This window comes from Anoplopoma fimbria, chromosome 19, assembly GCF_027596085.1.
Source record: "Anoplopoma fimbria isolate UVic2021 breed Golden Eagle Sablefish chromosome 19, Afim_UVic_2022, whole genome shotgun sequence".
NCBI lineage: Eukaryota > Metazoa > Chordata > Actinopteri > Perciformes > Anoplopomatidae > Anoplopoma > Anoplopoma fimbria.
The window spans coordinates 17,692,864-17,715,253 of NC_072467.1; the positions used below are offsets into that span (position 1 = coordinate 17,692,864).

Genomic DNA, 22,390 nt, shown 5'->3' on the forward strand with positions numbered 1-22,390 from the left:
CTAAGCCATGATTTACAAGAAGTGACAGATACAGCTGACCTGCAGTTTTCTGGGAGTATGTTCCAAATATATGGTGCATAAAAACTGAACAATGCTTCTCCAAGTTTTGACTGATGAGCACAATCTCTAAGATCAGAATTGTTTTTGCAGCATTTAGTGCATCATAAACCAACAGCAGTATTTTTAAATTCATTATTTGACCGAACCAATGTAAAAACCTGAGAACTGGAGTGATCTGATCCACTTGGTCTGGGTAAGAACTTGAGCAGCAGTGTTCTGAATCAGCTGCAGCTGTCTAACTGATTTTTTAGGGAGACCTGTGAGGACACTGCTATAGTAGTCAAGTCTGCTGAAACTAAATGCATGGACTAGTCTTTCAAAATCCTGCACAGATATAAGTCATTTAGTCCTTGATTAATTCTTCAGGTGGTAGTAGGCTGACTTTGTAATTCTCTTAATGTGGCTGTTGAAATTCAGGTCTGAGTCAATGAATACACTTGGATTTTTGGCTTGGGTTGTGATTTTTAACATGAAAACAAGAAGGGATTAACTCCAGCATGTCTTTGGTCTTTATGCGTAAACATGCCCTCCTCCCTTTGCCCAGCCAGGAACTGGAACAAATGGCTTTCAGCAATAAAGCAATAAATTCCTTGTGTGCGAGGAATAGGAACCACACTACGTATCTTGCAATTATTCCCTGTATCTCTGTATAACACTGTATAAGTCTTTAGAATATTCAATAACCCCAATCAAAGTATGTCACAATTGATCTCAAGAAAATATGTCTTTGTCCTGTGTTTTCTAGAGATTTAAACAGATTTAAAATCATTTCAAATCGGACTCATCATGTGACCATACTGCCCTCCAGTGGTCAACTGGTGATATCACATGTCTGACCTGCATAACCTCTGTTAAATTCTGTATATTAAGTGTGTGTAACTGAAATTCCATTTCTGTATCCATACAAGTGTATAAGGTTTATTAAGCTCATAGTGAAGAAAAGTATGTGGGTTATTTGTTTAAAATGTTAGATTAGTTAAGTTACCAAACCAAAACACACCGAAACTAGGAAACAAAGGAATCCGAAATCTTGGCAAAAACAAGCCATAAACTCAAGCCATACCCTGCGACTTGACACCTATCCTGAATAGATAAAACCGGGAGATTTCCTTTGTTCGTCCTCTTGTCCTCCCTGTTTTTGTCCGTGTTAGTTGTCTGTCTTGTTAAGTGTTAAGGAGCTTATACACGCTCTAGTGTACGTCTGTTGACCCTATCAACTTTAATTATTATCGTTTAGGTCAAACGATATTAGTTAAGTATATCAACGGGTAGCCTCAGTTATAATACTACTCAGAGCTATATCCCGCGCCGGGCACGCGCTGAGCACCGCGCCGAGCACCGCGCCGAGCACCGCACCAGACGCTTGAAGCAAGGCGCGGAAAGCCCGGAGACTGAGATCATTTTTTCCAATCCATCTTGCCACAACAGCGGGCTAAGTTCAGAGACATTTTGCCAGCTCACTGGGTGAGTTATAATAATTTAGATTGACCTGGTAGTGATAGGAATATGAGGAGCTTACAACTTTTCTTCACTATCAGATATGATATTGCCTGTTTTTATTTGAAATCAATTCATTCATGATTTGTATTCTTGTTTAATCATTAATCTTGTCATGCATTCATTTAATCCCTTTAGAAATAAATGACCCATTTATCGCCAAGTCGTTGTCTGTCATATTAATTCAAAGTGGGAACTATGAGGTCACTGAAATCAGGACTTACGCCTGAGATATTGAGACTGGATAATTTGTTGCCAAATTATTGATTGTATTTTTATTATTTTCCCCTATTTAGGAGTGGTGCCCCCGCACAGCATTTACTCAGTGCTTGTATTGGTCTACAGTCCCCTGGTGATATTGTCATGTCAATTTTTATCATCTTCATAGTATGGTAACTTATTTTGTTGTTTTCCTTTATCTGAGCCTGTGGAAGCATGCTGATGTTAAACAGAAAGGCCACAGAATGGAGCCTTGGGGATCTCTGCTTGTCACATTTGTCCGCTCAGATGTGTAATTACTTATAGACAAATATATTATAGTCATTCAAGTACGATTCAAAACCAATTTACTTCTGTGCAAGAAAGTCCCATCCAGTTTACAGTCGGTCTAGTAATGTTTAATGGCAAATCGACTGCAATTATAAAGTTATTTTCTAGTCTTAGTGATCACTCGAAGAACTTAACAACAAAAGCCAGTATTCACCCATTCATACACAGATTGATGAACTGGTGTCAAAAGGTGCCAACCTGCTCATCATGAGCAAAAAACATTCATGCACGCTCACATGGCAAAGCCATCGGGAGTAATTTGAGCTTCAATGTCTTGCCTGAGGCTTCTTTGACATGTAGACTGGAGGGGCTGGGGATCAAGTTCCTAATCTACAAAGAGTTGACAACCGCTCAATTTTAGCCACCGCCACCCATAATTTGTTGTGGTTAACTTTGCCGATGCAGCACTGACATCTAATAATACTCAGACTGAAATTCTGCAACTGACTGTTTTTCAGTGGATGTCATTGACCTTAACAGGAGCAGTTTCTGTGGTGTAGTGTGGTGTGGTTGAAGACCTGATTGGACAGTTGCAGTGCCAATAAGTTGTTCTGCTGTTAAAAAACATCCTTTTCACAGATTTAACTTTTACTAATCTGAGGTTTAATATGGGTCTATAATTGTTCATCAGTGAAGTGCCTGGATTATTCTTTGTTCTGCAGTTTTCAGGGCTTGTTGGAAGAAGCCCAAGAGAATAGAATGGTTTTCCCTCCTCTGTGACAACTGCTGCCCATCAGGTGTGATTGTGTTTTTGTTATTATGCATGCTTTTAAGTATGGGTGTGTGTATAATGGTTTTGTCTGACCATTTTCCTACACTTCTACCTTCCATTGTTGCTCTTTAACGCATAGTAATTGTGGCAAGGTGGTAAGCGAAAGGAAAATAAACTAAAAGATCTAACTAAGAAATAAGAAAAAGGAATCAACAACGCCACCCTGGGAATTTCACCTCAGGGAATTGATGTAAAGTGCAAAGCACACAGGTAAGTCCACTCGTTTAGAAGGCATGAGACGTAGTTCAAATGTCATAGAAAAATACAATTTATTCAATAACTTCTTTCCTCTTCAATGCAAAATCTTCACCATGCAACAAAAAGAAAACAAACAATCCACACAAAATAGTTGAGATAAACGCAAAACTAAATAAGTAATCAAATCAAAAGAAAACAAACAATGCACACAAAATAGTTGAGATAAGCACAGAATTAAATAAGTAATCAAACCAAAAGAAAACAAACATGCAAATAATTAAAACACACATTAACACTCATGCACACACGGATGGGGGGAAACCCCGGTTAAAAGACACACTGGATGAGCACCCTTGGTAGGGGGGGTGCGCCGCAGCGACAGGCGGCAGTAGGCACGAGGTGCCAGCCGGAGCAAAGCACGTGACGTAAACAAAGCGGCGTGCAGCAGCAGTGAAGCGGAGTAGCGTGGGAAGACAATATCAGCCTGGCAAAGCAGCAGCGAAGCGGAGTAGCGTGGGAAGACAATATCAGCCTGGCAAAGCAGCAGCGACCCCAATGAGCTGATTGCAGTTGGTCCTGTTTACGAAAACATGATGTTAGTGTGGCTACATAAAACAGAAATGCTACAGTTGTTTGCTATGCTAACACATACCTGTTTACGACCAAACACGGGCACACACACACACACACACTCGCGTTCACACAGGAGGAGGGAGGGAGAGAGGGCTCCGGCCGTCATCAGCGTTTACACCATGGCTCGCACGAAAACCCTGAAGCAGCAACAAATAGTCGCCCTATCGGACCAGACTACCTTTTGGCCCGGAAGTGACGCGCAAGTGACAGGAGCGCCAAAAAGAAGAGGCAGGTGGAGGATGGCTGCTTTTATACCGCCCACATCATGACGGCCACTAGTGGTACTTAACCGTAACTAACATGGATAGCACCTCTATCCTGCTACATAATCATCTGGGATCAGCACGACTGCCTGTCATCAAGCAATCAAGTCTTTCCTACAAGAACCTGCACCAAAAGTCAGTTTCTTCTTATCAATGCTTATTTTGTTCTGCACAAATTTTGTGAAGTTCACAAAGAAACTATAAAAGAACAAAAGCCTGCGCAGACCAGTTGTGCGGGATAGTGGAGCATGTCTTCAACTTGAGCTTGAAGCTGGGGAGGGTACCACAGCTATGGAAGACGTCCTGTGTGGTGCCAGTCCCAAAGACCCCGGGGGCCAAGGACTTCAGCAGCTTCAGGCCGGTGGCTCTAACATCCCACCTGATGAAGACCCTGGAGAGGCTGGTCCTTGTGCACCTCCGACCCCTGGTGATCTCATCTTTGGACCCACTTCAGTTTGCCTACCAATCTGGCATCGGGGTGGATGACGCTGTCATCTACCTGCTACAAAGATGCCTTTCTCACCTGGAAAAGGCTGGAAGCACTGTGAGAGTCATGTTCTTCGACTTCTCCAGTGCCTTCAACACCATCCAGCCTTTGCTTCTGAGGGACAAGCTGGAGCAGACTGGGGTGGACCACCACCTCACTGCGTGGATCCTGGACTACCTCACCAACCATCCACAGTATGTGAGGATACGGGAGTGTGAGTCAGATCTGGTGTCCTGCAGCACGGGGGCCCCACAAGGAACCGTTCTGGCTCCATTCCTCTTCTCCATATACACATCGGACTTCAAATATAACTCTGCTACCTGCCACCTGCAAAAGTTCTCTGACAACTCTGTAATCGTCGGCCTCATCTCCGCCGGTGATGAGAGGGAATAAAGAGAACTGAACCAGGACTTCATAGGATGGTGCCGGCGGAACCGCCTCTAGATCAACTCTGGTAAAACCAAAGAGCTGGTGGTGGACTTCCGCCGGGGTAAACACTGTCCTCCGGAACCAGTGAACATCCAGGGACAGGACATTGAGATTGTGCAATCTTATAAGTACCTAGGTGTTCACTTGAACAATAAACTGGACTGGACTAATCATACAAATGCACTACACAAAAAGGGTCAGAGCACTCAGCACTCCTGAGGACCTTTTTCAACTCTGTGGTGACATCAGCCATTTTTTATGCAGTGGTCTGCTGGAGCAGCAGCATCTCGACAGCTGACAAGAAGATACTGAATAAACTTGTCAGGAAGGCCAGCAGTGTGCTGGGGTGTCCACTGGATACAGTGGAGGGGGTGGGAGACGGATGGATGATGGCAAAGCTATCATCCCTGATGAACAACACCTCCCACCCCATGCGGGACACTCTGGCAGCTCTGTGCAGCTCCTTCAGCCACCGGCTGCTTCACCCCCGGTGTGTGAAGGAGAGGTACCGCAGGTCCTTCCTTCCAGCTGCTGTCAGGTTGCACAACCAACTCTGCTCCCAGCAGACCACATGACACGTGCAATACAATACACTGTGCAATTATAACTATAATAGTTTTTTCTGTCTGTAAATATAATATTTCAGTTATTGTTGATTTTCTACTGTTTTTTTATTGCTCATTCATAATACTTGTTTTTTTATTTCATTTAAGCCTGCAAATTTCCCCGCTGCGGGACTAATAAAGGATTATCTTATCTTATATTAATATTCTCTTTTCTTTTATTGTTTCCACAAGCTTTGTAAAGGCTAAATAATGCAATGTTAGATTTTTTTATGGTGACTTTGCAACATCTATGAAGGGTCTGTTTAACTGGCTTTGAAGTGCATTCACCCTTCTTTAACTTGGGGTACACAACCTGTAGGCAGCTGTTCCTTCAGATGTTGTTGCTTTTTTTCATTATATTAAATGACCACAAGGCACAACCTACGATAATGGAATAGCAAAAATGTAATGACTGACTCGTAATTTCACTTCACTAATCAGTCACATTGTTATAAGAGGTTACAGAATCCATTATAAAATTACCTGCACAACATTCCATGAAAGTGAAAACCAAATTCATGGATGCAAATCGCAGGACACAAGCTACAAGCTGTGGAAGGTCTCCAGTGATGTTGTCTGGATGAGTACACAGAGGCTGTGAAAAGAGCTGTGTATAGCCTGCACTTGGATGAGTTATAACAACGATAAACTCTGGTTCACAGCTAAACTCAGCAGCTAAAGTTGCAAAAGATAGAGGCATTTAGGAGTGGGGACAGGGACATGTTTAAAGAGTCAAAATACAGCCCGGCTGTCTAGCTCGAGACCAGCTACACTGTTGGTTATAGAGATTGGCCTCCATGACAGTTACCTCATGACCTCATGACAGCGAGGTAACAGTCAAAGCGGATAGTGGCTGTAACACTACAGCTTGTAATGACAAACCTACCTCCTCACTTGAACTCTATTCACAATCAAAATATTCATTGGTCATATTCTACACAGTGTTAGGTGAAAGTTGGCTGAAGCTGACTAGCAGAACCATTCGACCACAATAACGTTAGCTACTGACTGGTATGTAACATATACAGATAAAAAGACATCAAGACATTTCTATGCATTGTAGCAAGTACAGTTTTTGGTTAAAACTAATTTTTTAATGAGGGACTCTAGATTGAGTTCTAGCCTGCAGAGCATTTCAAGACCAAGGGTCAAAACAAAATAGACTTATTCCAGACTTATTTTTTTTACAGGTACAAATTTAGAGCATATGTACATGAGTAAATTGTCTAGAATGGACTTGTACAGTTTGTTAGTTAGAGTTCCAATGTGATGCTTGAAATTAAGATTTTTGTGATGATCTACTGTGTCAAATGCCCTGGTAAAGTCTATAAACATTGCAACAAAGAATGGTTTATCATTGATAGCAACATTTATGTCATCTACTTTAAAAGTAGCAGTGCTGTGTCTTGGTCTGAATCCAGGTTGCATAGGTTTTAGGACGTTAATTCAGTCTAGGAATAGTTTCAGCTGATCTTACACTAGAGACTCCATGACCTTAGCTAAGGTAAAGATATTTGAAATAGGTCTATACTTACTATAATAGTACGGCTTTCAGTAGAGGTGTGACAAAGGCTTGTTTCCATAATACTGGCGAATTGAAGGTGAAAATCAAAGATTAAGAATTTCAGTGACCGGTTTAGCTATGATAAAAGCTGCAGTTTAAAAAAAAGAATTTTCTGCAGGCGTTTTGCAAATGTGGTGGGGTGTAACGGTGATTTTGTCGATCGTCATGTAGGTGCTTGGGTTTGTGGCAACTGGCCATCCAGTGGTACCACTGGAGCTCTAACGCATACGATGCCTGAAGAGGTGGTTTGCCAGCCTTCACTTGGATGCCAAGTAGCACAAGCTGGTAACCATTCGACCCTCAGTAGAGGAAGGCCTGCAATACCTGGGGTCCCCTCGACACCTGTTGCAGGGAACACCTGCTGGGAAGAGTGACCTTAAACATCAAGGTATACTTCTCTGACATGGTGGGAAGGGACCTTCCTGAGGAGAGGGTGTGTGGCCTCGTTGGAGGACTGACATATTGACCTTGAGCTACAGGTTCTCGACTGGTGTTCTTGGTTCTTATGACAGCCCAGCCCTGGACAATGCTGGGTGTCTCTGTCTCAGGAGGCGATAGCAATAGCTGTACTGTCCAACCTGTGCCAACCTCTCCAGACTTGGCTTCTGAGAGGGACAGGCAGGTCTGTACAGGTGCTGTAGACCATCCAGCTGGCAAGAGTGGGATGCCACTGTTTAAGTGTATGCACTAGCTATTTCTTCCTGCCACCAGGGTGTCATTGTGATCCTCTGGCGCGCTCCTCTCGAAAGGAGTTATTGTTCAAGATAGTTTTACTGCTTGTATTGACTTGAGTCTGTGAATTAATTGCCCTTTTAGTGAACCCCAGGAGCAGCTTTGTGGTGACCACAGTAGCGCTACCCTCAGCCCAATACATCTGTTTTTTCCCAAGAAGAGATCTTTCAGGGCAAGGTTTATACAGTTACATCTGGGCCCTCAAGACATATGTACCATGGCGACGTGGTCAACGCTTTGTCCCTTCATATGGTTCTATCTCTTGTCTGGATTCCTTTTCAGGGTCTTTGCTTTCTGGAAGGACACAGGACTATTCACTGGATGGAGTGTATGCTTATTGTGTTGCACCTTACCCAAATGCTTGCTTGTGATTGGAGGAGAGTATTACCCGTAGAATCCAGAAATGGGCTCCGTCTGTGCTTGTAGAACTGGGGTTACAATATTGTTAACTGAAAGTTTACCCCTGTAATACTAGAGAACATAGAGTTCAGAATCAGAATCAGCTTTATTTGCCAAGTAGAAAAGGAATTTGACTTAGATTTTCCGCCGCTCTCATCGTACATACATAGAAGTAGACAAATAAAAAACAGAAAATAAGTACAGCAAAGTAGGATAAGGGAGGCATAAACATTTAACTTATATATTCAAGTATAAATATATATACAGCGGGTAAAATAAGTATTGAACACGTCACCATTTTTCTCAGTAAATATATTTCTAAAGGTGTTATTGACATGAAATTTTCACCAGATGTCGGTAACAATCCAAGTAATCCATACATACAAAGAAAACCAAACAAATAAGTTCAAAAATTAAGTTATGTGTAATAAAATGGAATGACACAGGGAAAAAGTATTGAACACATGAAGAAAGGGAGGTGTAAAAAGGCATGGAAAGCCAAGACAACAGCTGAAATCTATCAGTAATTAGAAAGCAATCATGCCCCTTGTCAGTGCAAATTAATATCAGCTGGTTCAGTCCCAACTGATGGCCTATAAAAAGGTGTCTCATTACCAAGGTGACACACAAGACACACCATCTCATGATGGGTAAAAGCAAAGAGCTCTCTCAAGACCTTCACAACCTTATTGTTGCAAAACATACTGATGGCATTAGTTACAGAAGGATTTCTAAACTTCTGAATGTTCCAGTGAGCACTGTTGTGGCCATAATCCGGAAGTGGAAAGAACATAATTTCACCATAAACCGGCCATGACCAGGTGCTCCTCGCAAGATTTCTGACAGGAGTGAAAAGAATTATCAGAAGAGCCAAGGACCACTTGTGGAGAGCTTCAGAAAGACCTGGAATTAGCAGGTACAATTGTTTCAAAGAACTAAGTAATGCACTCAACCGCCGTGGCCTGTATGCACGCTCACCACGCAAGTCTCCATTGCTGAAGAAAAAGCATGTTGAAGCTCGTTTAAAGTTTGCTGCACAACATTTAGACAAGCCTGTGAAATACTGGGAGAATATAGTCTGGTCGGATGAGAATAAAATTTAACTCTTTGGATGCCATAATACACACCATTTTTGGAGGTCAAATGGCACTGCACATCACCCCAAAAACACCATACCAACAGTGAAGTTTGGAGGTGGGAACATCATGGTGTGGGGCTGTTTTTCAGCATACGGCACTGGCGCTATACAAGTACAATCCATTTACCATTTACAGTGAGCTGGGAGAGTTTGTGTTTGAGTATTACCTGGATGATGGTGTTGAATGACGAGCTAAAGTCCACAAATGTCCCTGTCGAGGTGTTGCAGCAAGTAGGGTGACACACCGTCTGGGCTGGGTGCCTTCCTGATCTTCTGTCTGTGAAAGAGCAGACTCGCATCCTCTTCACAGATCCTCAGTGCTGGTGGGGGGTCGGTTAAGGTGATGAGGTGGCAGGGGGTGTAGGTGGTTGATTGATCTCAGAGCGGTGTGAAGGTCGATGGTTCTCCACAGTGTGGGGGGGATGGTCTCCTGTAGTTGGTGAGTTCCTGCAGGGGCTGAAAACCTGTTTTCCAGTGCTTTTGTAGCACTTCTTTGCTACTCTGATCTCCTTTGTCAGTGTGTTTCTGGTCTGGTTGTACATGATCCTGTCCCCACTACTGTAGGCCTCATCCTTGGCCTGACGAAGCTGCCTGAGTTTAGCAGTAAACCAGGGTTTATTGTTGTTATATGTGCAGAAGGTCTTGGTTGGCACACACATGTCCTCACAGAAACTGATGTAAGATATCACAGTGTCCCTGAGTTCATCAAGGTTTGTAGCAGCAGCCTCAAAGACACTCCAATCAGTGCAGTCAAAGCAGGACTGTAACTCTAGCTTTGCGCATTTTAGTTTCTGCCTGTAGGTCGGGAGAAGATGAACCAGACAATGATCAGAGAGTCCCAAGGCTGCATGGAGGACAGAGCGATAGGCGTCCTTTAGTACAGTGTAGCAGTGGTTGAGTGTGTTTTTGTCCGTGGTGGAACACTTGATATGTTGTTTGTATTTCGGGAGTTCTTTGCTGAGGGTTGCTCTGTTGAAGTCCCCAAGACTATGAGCAGTGAGTCTGTATGTTTGTGCTCCATGTTAGTGATCTGCTCAGCCAGGTGTTGTAGAGCCTCACTAACACAGGCCTGAGGTGGGATGTAAACACCAACCAGAATTAATGAGGAAAACTCCCGGGGTGAATAAAAAGGTTTGCAGTACATGAAAAGTGTGTCTGGATCAATGAAAAACAGCGAGAAAGTGGTGGATTGTCGGAAGTTTAAGATTTCCTCTCTGCTGAATGTGGTCAGAGAGGTTCTCATTCTCCCCTCAGTCGAAAGACAGCACATGTGGCACGTGAGACACATGGTTTGTGCTTAGAATAATTCAATTCCAAAACCAAGGGGCTGATTATGCTTCTTCGACAGCAGTACTGTATTTGAGGTCACATGTCTTCTTTGGATGTTCTTGAAAGATACCTATAAAGAGTATGCTTATATTTGTTTTATTATATGCCTGGAAATACAGTACACTTTGTTCCTGAAAATTCCTGAAAACCTATGGCCAAGAGGGGATTGAGCAACAATATTTTTTTGAAGGCAGAGAGGTATCCAAATGGTTTACACCCTTTTATTCCCATCACAAATTGTTTGCTCCCTGTTGATGGCTGGATGCTTAAATGAGTATAAACTCAGTGTGTGAGGCTAAGCTTTGAATTAAGAAAGGTGGCTGTGCTGTCCAAAACTCTAAACTGGGTTGCATCAAAAAGTAGAGCATGACCATATCAAAAGAGCACAATTACAAGGATGTTTTATGATTCTTACGGCTGCTGCTGTGTTCATCTACCAGTATGATCTCTTTAAGCAGGTGTAATGGAGTCCTCTGGATAGCTGTATGGACGGAGCAACACCGACAAGGCCTCATTGACAAAGATGAAGATGACACTGAGCTGAGGAAGATCTATATATATATATATATATATATATATATAAATATATATATACAAATATATATATAAATATATATATATAAATATATATAATATATATATATATATATATATATATATATATATATATATATATAAAATAATTTTTGTGTTCAATAATTTGGAATATAAATTTTGACTTCAAAGATCCATGACACTGGACAAAACAAATGTAGAGTGTGCTATGTCTGCAGGGAAATTAGTAAAACTTCAATATCTTTTTTCTAGTAATTACAATTTTGACCAAACAAGTTCACACTTCAAAATGGGAAACAGATTTCTTAGCAAAAATGCCTTTAATTTCAGTTGCTTTTAAGATTGTGGCTCACGTCTGTCAAAGATCACTTTCTTTTTCTCTGCCTATTAAACAGCATGCTAAAGGAATGTTAAGTGCCCCCTCTCCTTCCTGAGCTGAATAGTTGGTTCCCTCCAAGTCCCCTGACTTGGAGGGAACCAGAGCCTCATAATAAGCACCCTAAAAGCACCACAAATGATTTTATATACACTTTTTTAGGCCACAAATGCATTGTGACGCACCAAAAATGTCATCAATCATTTGGCCAACTTTTTATAGCTGATATCTGACAGAAAGAGGAATGTTGGTTAAAAAAAAAGATATTTATATTCCCTGATGCTTTTAGTTAATGCTTTTAGCTTTTTAACACTGGAGGACAGAAGAAATGAGACCGCAGCGTACTTTGAAAGGTTTCTCAGTGTAGCCAAATACTGGAGAGGGAAAAGGACAGATGCATCACAGAGCAACTAAACCGTGTGTGTGTGTGTGTGGGGGCGTGGGCGTGATACAGTAGTGTATGTGTAGGTGCAACAGGGAGTGCTTAGTGCATGTGAGTGTGCTATACTGTGGACTATTAGCAACAATTTAATTATACTAACCAATAAGAAAATAACTAAGCACATTAGCAGACAATACAGAATGATGTACATGTACTGTGTGTGTGTGTGTGTGTGTGTGTGTGTGTGTGTGTGTGTGTGTGTGTGTGTTTCCTTATTTAAAGGTCAGGTGAACACTCTCTTCAATGCAAAGTACAATGCTTTGTGAACCTTCATCACACTATATTTCAATAAGGCATTTGCTTATTTCAACATGTGAACATTTTGTTTCCCCTAGGCAGCTGCTTTTTTGTTTTATATGTCTCTTTGTTTACGAATTAAATTAAATTAAATTAAATTCAGTTTATTATGCTGTAGCTGTAGGGCTGCCCAGAAGGGCTGCAGCTACAGCAGTTGCTGAAGCAAAAACCCGGGTGTGGGAGGAGTTTGGGGAGGCCATGGAGAAGGACCTAGACTGGCCTCAAGGAAGTTCTTGCAAACTGTGAGATGACTCAGAAAGGGAAAGCAGGGCTTTTCTCAGGCTGTGCTCAGCAGGGGGGAGAACTGCAGACCCGGACTGGGGATATTGTCGAGCGGTGGAAAGAACACTTTGAGGAACTCCTGAACCCGACCAACACGTCCTCTGTGGAAGAGGCAGAGTCCGAAGACTCAGGGGAAGACTCGTCCATATGCCTGGCAGAGGTCGTTGAGCTCTTCAGCGGCAAGGCGCCATGAGTGGATGAGATTCGACCGGAGATGCTAAAGGCTCTGGACATTGTTGGGCTGTCTTGGCTGACACATCTCTTCACTGTTGCGTGGAAGTCGGGTACGGTGCCTGTGGAGTGGTAGACCTGGGTGGTGGTTCCCATTTTCAAAAAGGGGGACCGGAGAGTGTGCTTCAATTATAGGGGTATCACACTGCTCAGCCTCCCCGGGAAAGTTTACTCCAGGGTGCTGGAAAGGAGGCTCCGGCTGATTGTCGAACCTCGGATTCAGGAGGAGCAATGTGGATTCCGTCCTGGCCGTGGAACAGTGGACCAGCTCTTTACCCTTGCAGGCCTGTTGGAGGGTGCATGGGAGTTTGCTCATCCAGCCTACATGTGTTTTGTGGACTTGGAGAAGGCCTTTGACCTTGTCCCTCGGGGAGTCCTGTGGGGGGTACTGCAGGAATATGGGGTACCTGGTTCGTTACTACGAGCCATTCGGTCCTTGTATGACCAAAGCTTGTTCCTAGTGCGTGTTGGCCTCCCCCAGGGCTGCCCCTTGTCACCAATCCTGTTTGTGATTTTCATGGACAGGATTTCAAGGCGCAGCTGGGGAGAGGAGAGTTTCCGGTTTGGGGACCTCAGAATAGCATCCCTGCTTTTTGCAGATGATGTGGTTCTATTGGCTTCTTCAGAACGTGACCTTCAGCACGCACTGGGGCGGTTCGCAGCCAAGTGCGAAGCGGTCGGGATGAGAGTCAGCACCTCCAAGTCTGAGGCCATGGTTCTCTTCCGGAAAATGGTGGATTGCACCCTCTGGGTTGGGAGTGAGTCACTGCCCCAAGCGAGGGAGTTCAAGTAACTCGGGATCTTATTCACGAGTGAGGGTAAAATGGAACGGGAGATGCAACATCAGCAGTGATGCGGGCATTGTACCATATCGTTGTGGTGAAGAAGGAGCTGAGCCGTAAGGCAAAGCTCTCAATTTACCAGTCCATCTACGTTCCAACCCTCACCTAGGGTCATGAGCTTTGGGTAGTGACGGAAAGAATGAGATTGCGAATACAAGCGGCAAAAATGAGCTTCTTTCGTAGGGTGGCTGGGCTCAGCCTTAGAGATAAGGTGAGGTGCTCAGACATCCGGAGGGAGCTCGGCGTAGAACTGCTGCTCCTTCGCGTCGAAAGGGGCCAGCTGAGGTGGTTCTGGACACCTCCCTTTAGAGGTTTTCCAGGCACGTCCAACTGGTAAGAGGCCCCGGGGTAGACCCAGAACACGCTGGAGGGATTACATATCTCGTCTGGCCTGGGAACGCCTCGGGGTTCCCCAGGAGGAGCTGGAATGTGTTGCTGGGGAGAAGGACGTCTGGAGGACCCTCCTTGACTTACTGCCCCCGCGACCCGGCCCCGGATAAGCGGAGGAAGATGGATGGATGGATGGATGTGACTAATAATAATAATGGTAGCAGCAGTGGGTGTCAGCAGGGCCACAGCAGGAGGCACGACCACAGTCCAGGTACAGCCACGATTTATGGAAACCTGCGAGGCAAGAAAGCACAAAGACTCCAGGGTAGAAGCAAAGCCAATAAGCGTAATAGTACAGGGAATAATAATAGTAATGTGACTAATAATAATAGTAGCAGTGGGTGTCAGCAGGGCCACAGCAGGAGGCACAATCACAGTCCAGATATAACCCCGATTTATGGGAACCTGCGAGGCGAGAAAGCACAAGGACTCTGGGGAAGAAGCAAACTCAGTAATGTGCATAAATAGGAGATTAATACATAAAGATGGAGGGAGAGAAGAGGAGAGAGGAGCTCAGTGTATGCTAGGTAGTCCCCCGGCTGTCTAGGCATATAGCAGCATATCTAGGGGCTGGACCAAGGCGAACCTGAACCAGCCCTAACTATAAGCGCTATCAAAAAGGAAGGTCTTAAGCCTACTCTTAAAAGTGAATTAAACAAACCAGTTATTTTAATTAGTGAGCTGTAGAGGTTTTAAAAGGCATATCTTTAACTTTGGACAGAGACGAGCTGTCGCCCTGCTTCCAGTCTTTATACAAGGCTTGGCCTAAATCCTGACTCCATCTCCATTCTAAATTTAAATACATATGCAGTTACCCACCCAGTTACCCACCCAAAACCCTATAGAGACTGTGTCTGCCCCACGGCCACACAATTATTTAAAGTCAACAGAAGAGGAGTTATACAAAATAACTTAATAAAAGTTAAGGCAACCAATGCAACAGTGCATCAAAACAGGACAATTAAATGTGGACTCTTAAATATTAGATCCCTGTCATCTAAGGGTGTACTTGTAAATGATTTAATATCAGATAATCATATTGATTTATTTTGTCTTACTGAAACCTGGCTGTGTCATGAAAAGTACGTTAGCCTTAGTGAATCAACTCCTCCAAGTTATATTAATACTCATATTCCTCAAGGCACAGGCCGCTGCAGCACGTGTTCTAAGTCTTAAATCTCTACAGTTGATCCAGAATGCTGCAGCACGTGTTCTAACAAAAACTAAGAAAAGAGATCATATTACTCCAGTATTAGCTTCTCTGCACTGGCTCCCTGTTAAATCAAGAATAGAATTTAAAATTCTTTTACTTACCTACAAAGCTCTAACTGGCCAGGCACCATCTTATCTTAAGGAACTTATAGTTCCATATTACCCAACTAGAAAGCTGCGATCAATCAATGCAGGGTTACTTGTGGTTCCTAGAGTATATAAAAGAAGGATGGGAGCCAGAGCTTTCAGTTATCAGGCTCCTCTTCTGTGGAACCAGGTTCCAGTTTCAGTCCGAGGGGCAGACACACTCACCACTTTCAAGAGCAGGCTTAAGACCTTCCTTTTTGATAGCGCTTATAGTTAGGGCTGGTTCAGGTTCGCCTTGGTCCAGCCCCTAGATATGCTGCTATATGCCTAGACAGCCGGGGACTACCTAGGATACGCTGAGCTCCTCTCTCCTCTTCTCTCCCTCCATCTTTATGTATTAATCTCCTATCTATGCACATTACTGATTTTGCTTCTTCCCCGGAGTTCTTGTGCTTTCTCGCCTCGCAGGTTCCCAGGAATCGGGGTTATATTTGGACTGTCATCGTGCCACCTACTGAGGCCCTGCTGACACCCACTACTACTACCACTATCATTATTAGTCACATTACTATTATTATTGCCTGTACTATTACGCTTATTGACTTGCTTGTACCCTGGAGTCTTTGTGCTTTCTCGCTTCGCAGGCTTCTATAAATCGTGGCTGTACCTGGACCGTGGTCGTGCATCCTGCTACGGCCCTGCTGACACCGACTGCTACCACCATTATTATTACTAGTCACATTACTATTACTATTACTTGTACCATTAAGCATTTTAGCTTTACTTCCACCCTGAAGCCCTTTTGCTTTCTCGCTCTGCAGGTTTCCATGAATCGTTGTGGTACCTGGACCGTAGTCATGCCTCCTGCTGTGAGCCGACTGACACCCACTGCTACTTCGATTATTAATCACATTACTATCCCTATTTTCTTAATTGTAATTCTACTGTAATAATTGCTGCTGTTATTATAAGTAGTCTTATTATATGAATCATTTATGTCATATACATTGAATGTGTTGTATCTCTGTTATGCTGTTCATTCTGTACACATGACATCTATTGCATTCTGTCCATCCTGGGAGAAGGATCCCTCCTCTGTCGTTCTCCCATAGGTTTCTTCCTTTTTTCTCCTTGTTAAAGGGGTTTTTCGGGGAGTTTTTCCTGTGCCGATGTGAGGGAAGGACAGAGGATGTCGCATGTGCACATATTGTAAAGCCCTCTGAGGCAAATTTGTAATTTGTGATTCTGGGCTATACAAAATAAACTGAATTGAATATGACTGGTGTCTAACTTGTCATCCCATTTTCAAAAAAATGTCCCAAAATGTTAAACTATTCCTACATTTCTATTGTGCTCTTCAAATAAACTTGACCCAGACCAACTGAAATTTATAAGCTATGTTTTTTGTAAAGCACACATTTTTTCAAAGGATGGGGCTATAGGGATACAAATGTAAATATGGAAAAAGTTTAACTATTTGAGAGCATATCTATTCCATTTATATATTTTAATGACATTTTGGCCTGATGGTGGGGCTAGAGGGAATGTTAGGGGATCACAAGATGGTCATATGATGGTTTATTTGCCACACGACCAAGGCCTGTGGAATATATTTTCACTACAGTATGTTACTCTCTGCAGCTCAAATGTATTTAGAGACTACAGCAGACAACCATGGTAATAGACCCTTTTACTGTTTGTATACAATGATGACGTAGAACGCATGCGCGCGCAGTCTGGCAACAGAAGTATGGCAGAGATCAACAGCTTGTCAAGCTATGCAAGGGAATTATCAACAAAAGATCGCGAATTTTACTTTAACAAGTTGACTTTGACAAATGGTGTCCGACTTCCAGATCCGTGTACTATTACTGAGTGGGTTGAAGACGTCAACAAGTGGCCGAATATACAGTGGCCAGATATATATACGTACTTAATAGAGAAACCGAGCGTGTACACCAGAGAGAAATTACGAGCCTATAAGTCACTGGATGCTTATGAATACGTTGTCTGTGGTCATGTACAGAACGTCAAATACCATGACATAGATTCTTGTTCTGGAGTTTCAGATGGAACCGGAGGATTTGCTGCAGTGTTAGGTCTGTTAGGTCTCTCTCTCCTCCTTTTCCTATGGTACCTACAGTATAAAAATTATAGTTAGACTGATCCATATCTCCAAACAGCAGCTGTATGCACCAAAGCTTATGCAAGAGGAAAATAAACTAAAAAACGACTAAGAGGAGCGCAACTCAAATCGTACCTGTCCATCTTTGCATCGGGGTTCTGGCTTTGTTTTGTGTACACAAACACAGAAGGCACAAAATCGGGGCTACTAGAGTCCAATGACGCCTCACCTGCAAATAAAACACCTTTTAATCTAGTTTCAAAACTTTATTTACACTAGTAGGGCATTGTAGTTTCCCTCACTTACAATGACCACGAGTTTACAGCAAGGGACATGCAAACAGCAAATCTAACGCCAGCTTATCAAACTTTAGCTGCATTTGATTATTATTCTACATTGTAAATACAATCACTAATGTAAACCAAGCTTTTCTGTAAAATCAAAGAGTAGATAGATAACCTTACCTGATATAAAGTGGGCGCTACAGACCCGAGCATTTTTTATTATGTCCTCATTCCAGTCAACACGTTTAATCGCCTGCAGCCACAGACGCCGCCGGTTGCTCTTAAATGGTTGTGATCCTGTCGGAATCCTATAAAACTTTAGTCCGCCGGTGGAATATCGATTCTGACAACCATATACGCAACAACCAGACATTTTGAATGCTGGAAACTGTTTTTTATCCACTTTTAAACTCTTGCTAGCCAGTTGCTACCTCGTGTGTGAGTCAGAACGACTGGGAAACAACACCACTTCTGTTGCCGGCCTGCGCACGCAACTATTTGATGACGTTGGCTGTAAAAGGGTCTATACATGTCAGTGTTAAGCATTACATTACATTACATTACAGTCATTTAGCAGACGCTTTTATCCAAAGCGACTTACAGGAAGTCGAGGGGGGAAGAGTCAAGAGTCCAGATGGCTGAGGGAAAAAAGCGTTTAGTTTTATTAGACAGTATCTGAGGTATGAGCTGGAAGAAGTGGTGAGCAGTATATGAGGGGGTTGAAGTCAATTTACAGTTCTGTGCTTCCGTACCAAACTTCAATAAAGGATGTGAGTCTGGTGATGATGGGGTCTCCATTTATCTGTATGGGTATTTTTGGGGTTTGGTAAGCAACAGACTGACTTCATAATGAGTTCTTGGATTCCAGGGTTTTGGCTGTTATGGTGCTCTGGACCATAATGCAAGACTAACTGACCAGACAACCTTTTTCCTACTTCTTATTTTTTTAAGTCAAATGAATTCTAACCTTTTATGTGGATGTCAAATCAGTGTGCTAACTTTAAGCACTAAATCCTGAGGTGCATGCTATATTTAACCAAAAAGCTGAATTTGCCGCTGCAAAATCTGTTGTTCTTCCTGCATCTTGTGCCATCATTTGATGTGACTGTGAGGGAGTTGAATCCAAGAAAGAACGACAGGCTGTTTGAGCTTGGATTTATCTGGGTAGCAAGGGGCTGTGCTCTATTTATTATAGATTTATTATGTGCCTTATTTATTCGAGCCAGAGTAAACGTCTCAAGGAATAAAGAAAAGAGAAGCCGAGGATGTGTCTGCAGCAGGGATTACAGCGGGTAAAATAAGTTATTTCAGTAAATATATTTCTAAAGGGGCAATTGACATGATATTTTCACCAGATGTCGGTAACAACCCAAGTAATCCATACATACAAAGAAAACCAAACAAATAAGTTCAGAAATTAAGTTATGTGTAATAAAATGGAATGACACAGGGAAAAGGTATTGAACACATGAAGAAAGGGAGGTGCAAAAAGGCATGGAAAGCCAAGACACCAGCTGAAATCTATCAGTAATTAGAAAGCAATCCTGCCCCTTGTCAGTGCAAATTAATATCAGCTGGTTCAGTCCCAACTGATGGCCTATAAAAAGGTGTCTCATTACCAAGGTGTCACAAGTAACATCTCATGATAGGTAAAAGCAAAGAGCTCTCTCAAGACCTTCGCAACCTTATTGTTGCAAAACATACTGATGGCATTGGTTACAGAAGGATTTCTAAACTTCTGAATGTTCCAGTGAGCACTGTTGGGGCCATAATCTGGAAGTGGAAAGAACATAATTTCACCATAAACCGGCCATGACCAGGTGCTCCTCGCAAGATTTCTGACAGAGGACTGAAAAGAATTACCAGAAGAGCCAAGGACCACTTGTGGAGAGCTTCAGAAAGACCTGGAATTAGCAGATACAATTGTTTCAAAGAAAACAATAAGTAATGCACTCAAACCGCCGTGGCCTGTATGCACGCTCACCACGCAAGACTCCGTTGCTGAAGAAAAAGCACGTTGAAGCTCGTTTAAAGTTTGCTGCACAACATTTAGACAAGTCTGTCTTCGGTGTAAGTGTTGGTCTAACCCAGGGGTCGGCAACCCGCAGGTGGCTCTTCAGCCCCTCTGTTGCGGCTCCCTGAGGCTTTGACAAAAGATAACATGGAAATAAATAACGGTTCTTTTTTTATTTTAGATTAATTCTGAGTGGACGTATTAATTTGCTCTCACTGCCAACGATGCTGGCTTACCTGTATCCTTGATATGTGGAGAGAAATTAGCAAACAACTAAAAATGTAATGTTGAAAGACACTTCCAGAACAAGCACATAGCATTTGCTGAAAAGTATCAAGCTGGAGATGAGCGAAAAAGAGCGATTTCTCAACTGCTGCAGCAAACTGAGCTATATGTTATATTTATTTCATTCATCTTCCGTAACCGCTTATCCAGTTAAGGGTTGCGAGGATGCTGGAGCCGATCTCAGCTGTCAATGGGCGAAGGCAGGGTACACCCTGGACAGGTTGCCAGCCTATCACAGGGCTGACATATAGAGACAAACAACCACTCACGCTCACATTCACACCTACGGGCAAATTAGAGTCATCGAATAACCTAAAGTGCATGTCTTTGGACTGTGGGAGGAAGCCGGAGAACCTGGAGAGAACCCACGCTGACACGGGGAGAACATGCAAACTCCACACAGAAGGCCGTCTGGTCCGGGAATTGAACCCGGGCCCCTCTTGCTGTGAGGCGACAGTGCTACCCAATACACCACCGTGCAGAAACATGGGGAGGACCCAAATAGACCTGCATTTTTCTGTGTTTAATTGACCTCAATGTAAGCATACACATGCCAGTGTATTTTTTTCTCCCCTCATAAGAGTTTGTTATTGTTATAACAGGTAAAATAGCAATAAAATGTCAAGAATTGTCTTTATTCTTGTTCTATAATTTCATAAATATAACAAACTATAGTTTTTGTATATATAATATAACTATCGGAACCTTTACTATCCAAACAGATATCCTGCGTTACTTCTTTAGCACTATAGAGGGGCATTGGTTTCATGACAACAACATAGACACAAACACAGGTGGTTTTTTTTTTACCAAGGATAACTGTGCAGACATTCCCTAAGCAGAGGCCTGCCAAACTAAAAGCATGGACGGACACAACTTGGACGAATTGATGAGCAAACGAAATCTTGGTATGCTCTCTGGAGGGCAATTAGCAGTGTGTGGGACAAAGTGGAGTCCAACTACCACGGCTCCAAGTCCAGGACCATGTGGTCTGGACTAAGAAGTACAAGCCACTACAAAAAGAAATCCAGCAGTGCTGAGATAAGGTCTGCAACTCTCCCAGATGAACTGAACACTGTCTATGCCCACTTTGAGAACAACTTCCTGGCTGAGGAGGTACAAAAGGACCAGGACCCCTGCCCACTAATATCAACCAGGACAGATGTGATCAGATCCTTCAAAAGGATTAATCCACACAAGGCACCTGGACCTGATGACATCACTAGCCAGGCTCTAAAGGTGTGCGCAGATCAACTGGCAGATGTCTTTACACATATTTTTAACCACTCAATGCTCCAGTCTGTAGTGTCCACATGTGTCAGAAAGACCACCATTGTCCCTGTCCCCAAAAGACCAAAGCCCTCTGCCTGAATGCCTACTGCCCAGTACCACTGACCTCCACCTTCATTAAGTGCTTGGGCTGTTAGTCAAAATCTTGATCACCTCGGTACCGCAACATCTGGCTCCATTCTTTTTTTATATTATTTTATTCTATTTAATTAATTATTTTTTTACATTTTATTTCTTAAATTCTAGATTCTTATTTTTACTTGTGTAATAATATTTTTATACGTTTTGAAGTTATACTGAATTTTTTATTTATTTATATAGCAACCCTAACCCTAACCCTTAGAGAGCAATTAACAAAATCTATTACATCACAAATAAAACTGTCCAAAACCAACTGCATGATGATTATAATGGGTTCCCATTTACTTATTTTACAGAAAGAATTCAGATGCGAGGGCTGAGAGGCTTTAACGGTCAATTTGGTCATGTGCTTTACATAATCCATAGCCTTGCAGACGCGTTATCAACATGCTAATTAAAATAATTTTATAACTGGTGATTAAATACCCTTGGAGGTAGCCTGTGAGCAATTTCATTGGCATCGACTGCTCCACTGGTATTATAGCGTAAGTGACAAATAAAGAATCGGAACTTGAACTGACAGACCAGCTGGTAGTCCACACAAACAGAGGACCTCGGGTCACTCTGGCAGCATCCAGGACTGGGTTGTGATGGTAAACACTGACACTTGTTGCTTTGATACCCTTGATGGTGATAGGAAGTTGGCTGCCTGTCAATGTCTGCTCAGATGTGATTATTCACAGAACACACGCATAATGCACATGTGATGGTTCAACAAGAGAGAGTGGGGTGTACAATGTTGTAAAAAAAAGAATTCTCACAAAAACAATGAAAGGTACAAATGCAGCATTGAAAATAAGCTTCATAAATAGGAAGGAAATAAAGTATCAACTCTCTACACGAAAAAAGCCAGAGGGGTTAGAAGAGTGAAAAAAGAAAAGT

The 22,390-nt window shown here is 42.8% G+C and overlaps 1 protein-coding gene across 1 annotated transcript in view; it reads right to left on the bottom strand.

The window, feature by feature from the left end:
- The window catches only part of LOC129107956 (polypeptide N-acetylgalactosaminyltransferase 18-like), a 204,446-nt gene that overhangs the window by 148,461 nt on the left and 33,595 nt on the right, over positions 1 to 22,390 (bottom strand). The window contains 2 exon segments of the mRNA XM_054619569.1: positions 11,071 to 11,144; positions 11,146 to 11,206. Coding sequence (XP_054475544.1) covers positions 11,071 to 11,144; positions 11,146 to 11,206 — 135 coding nt within the window.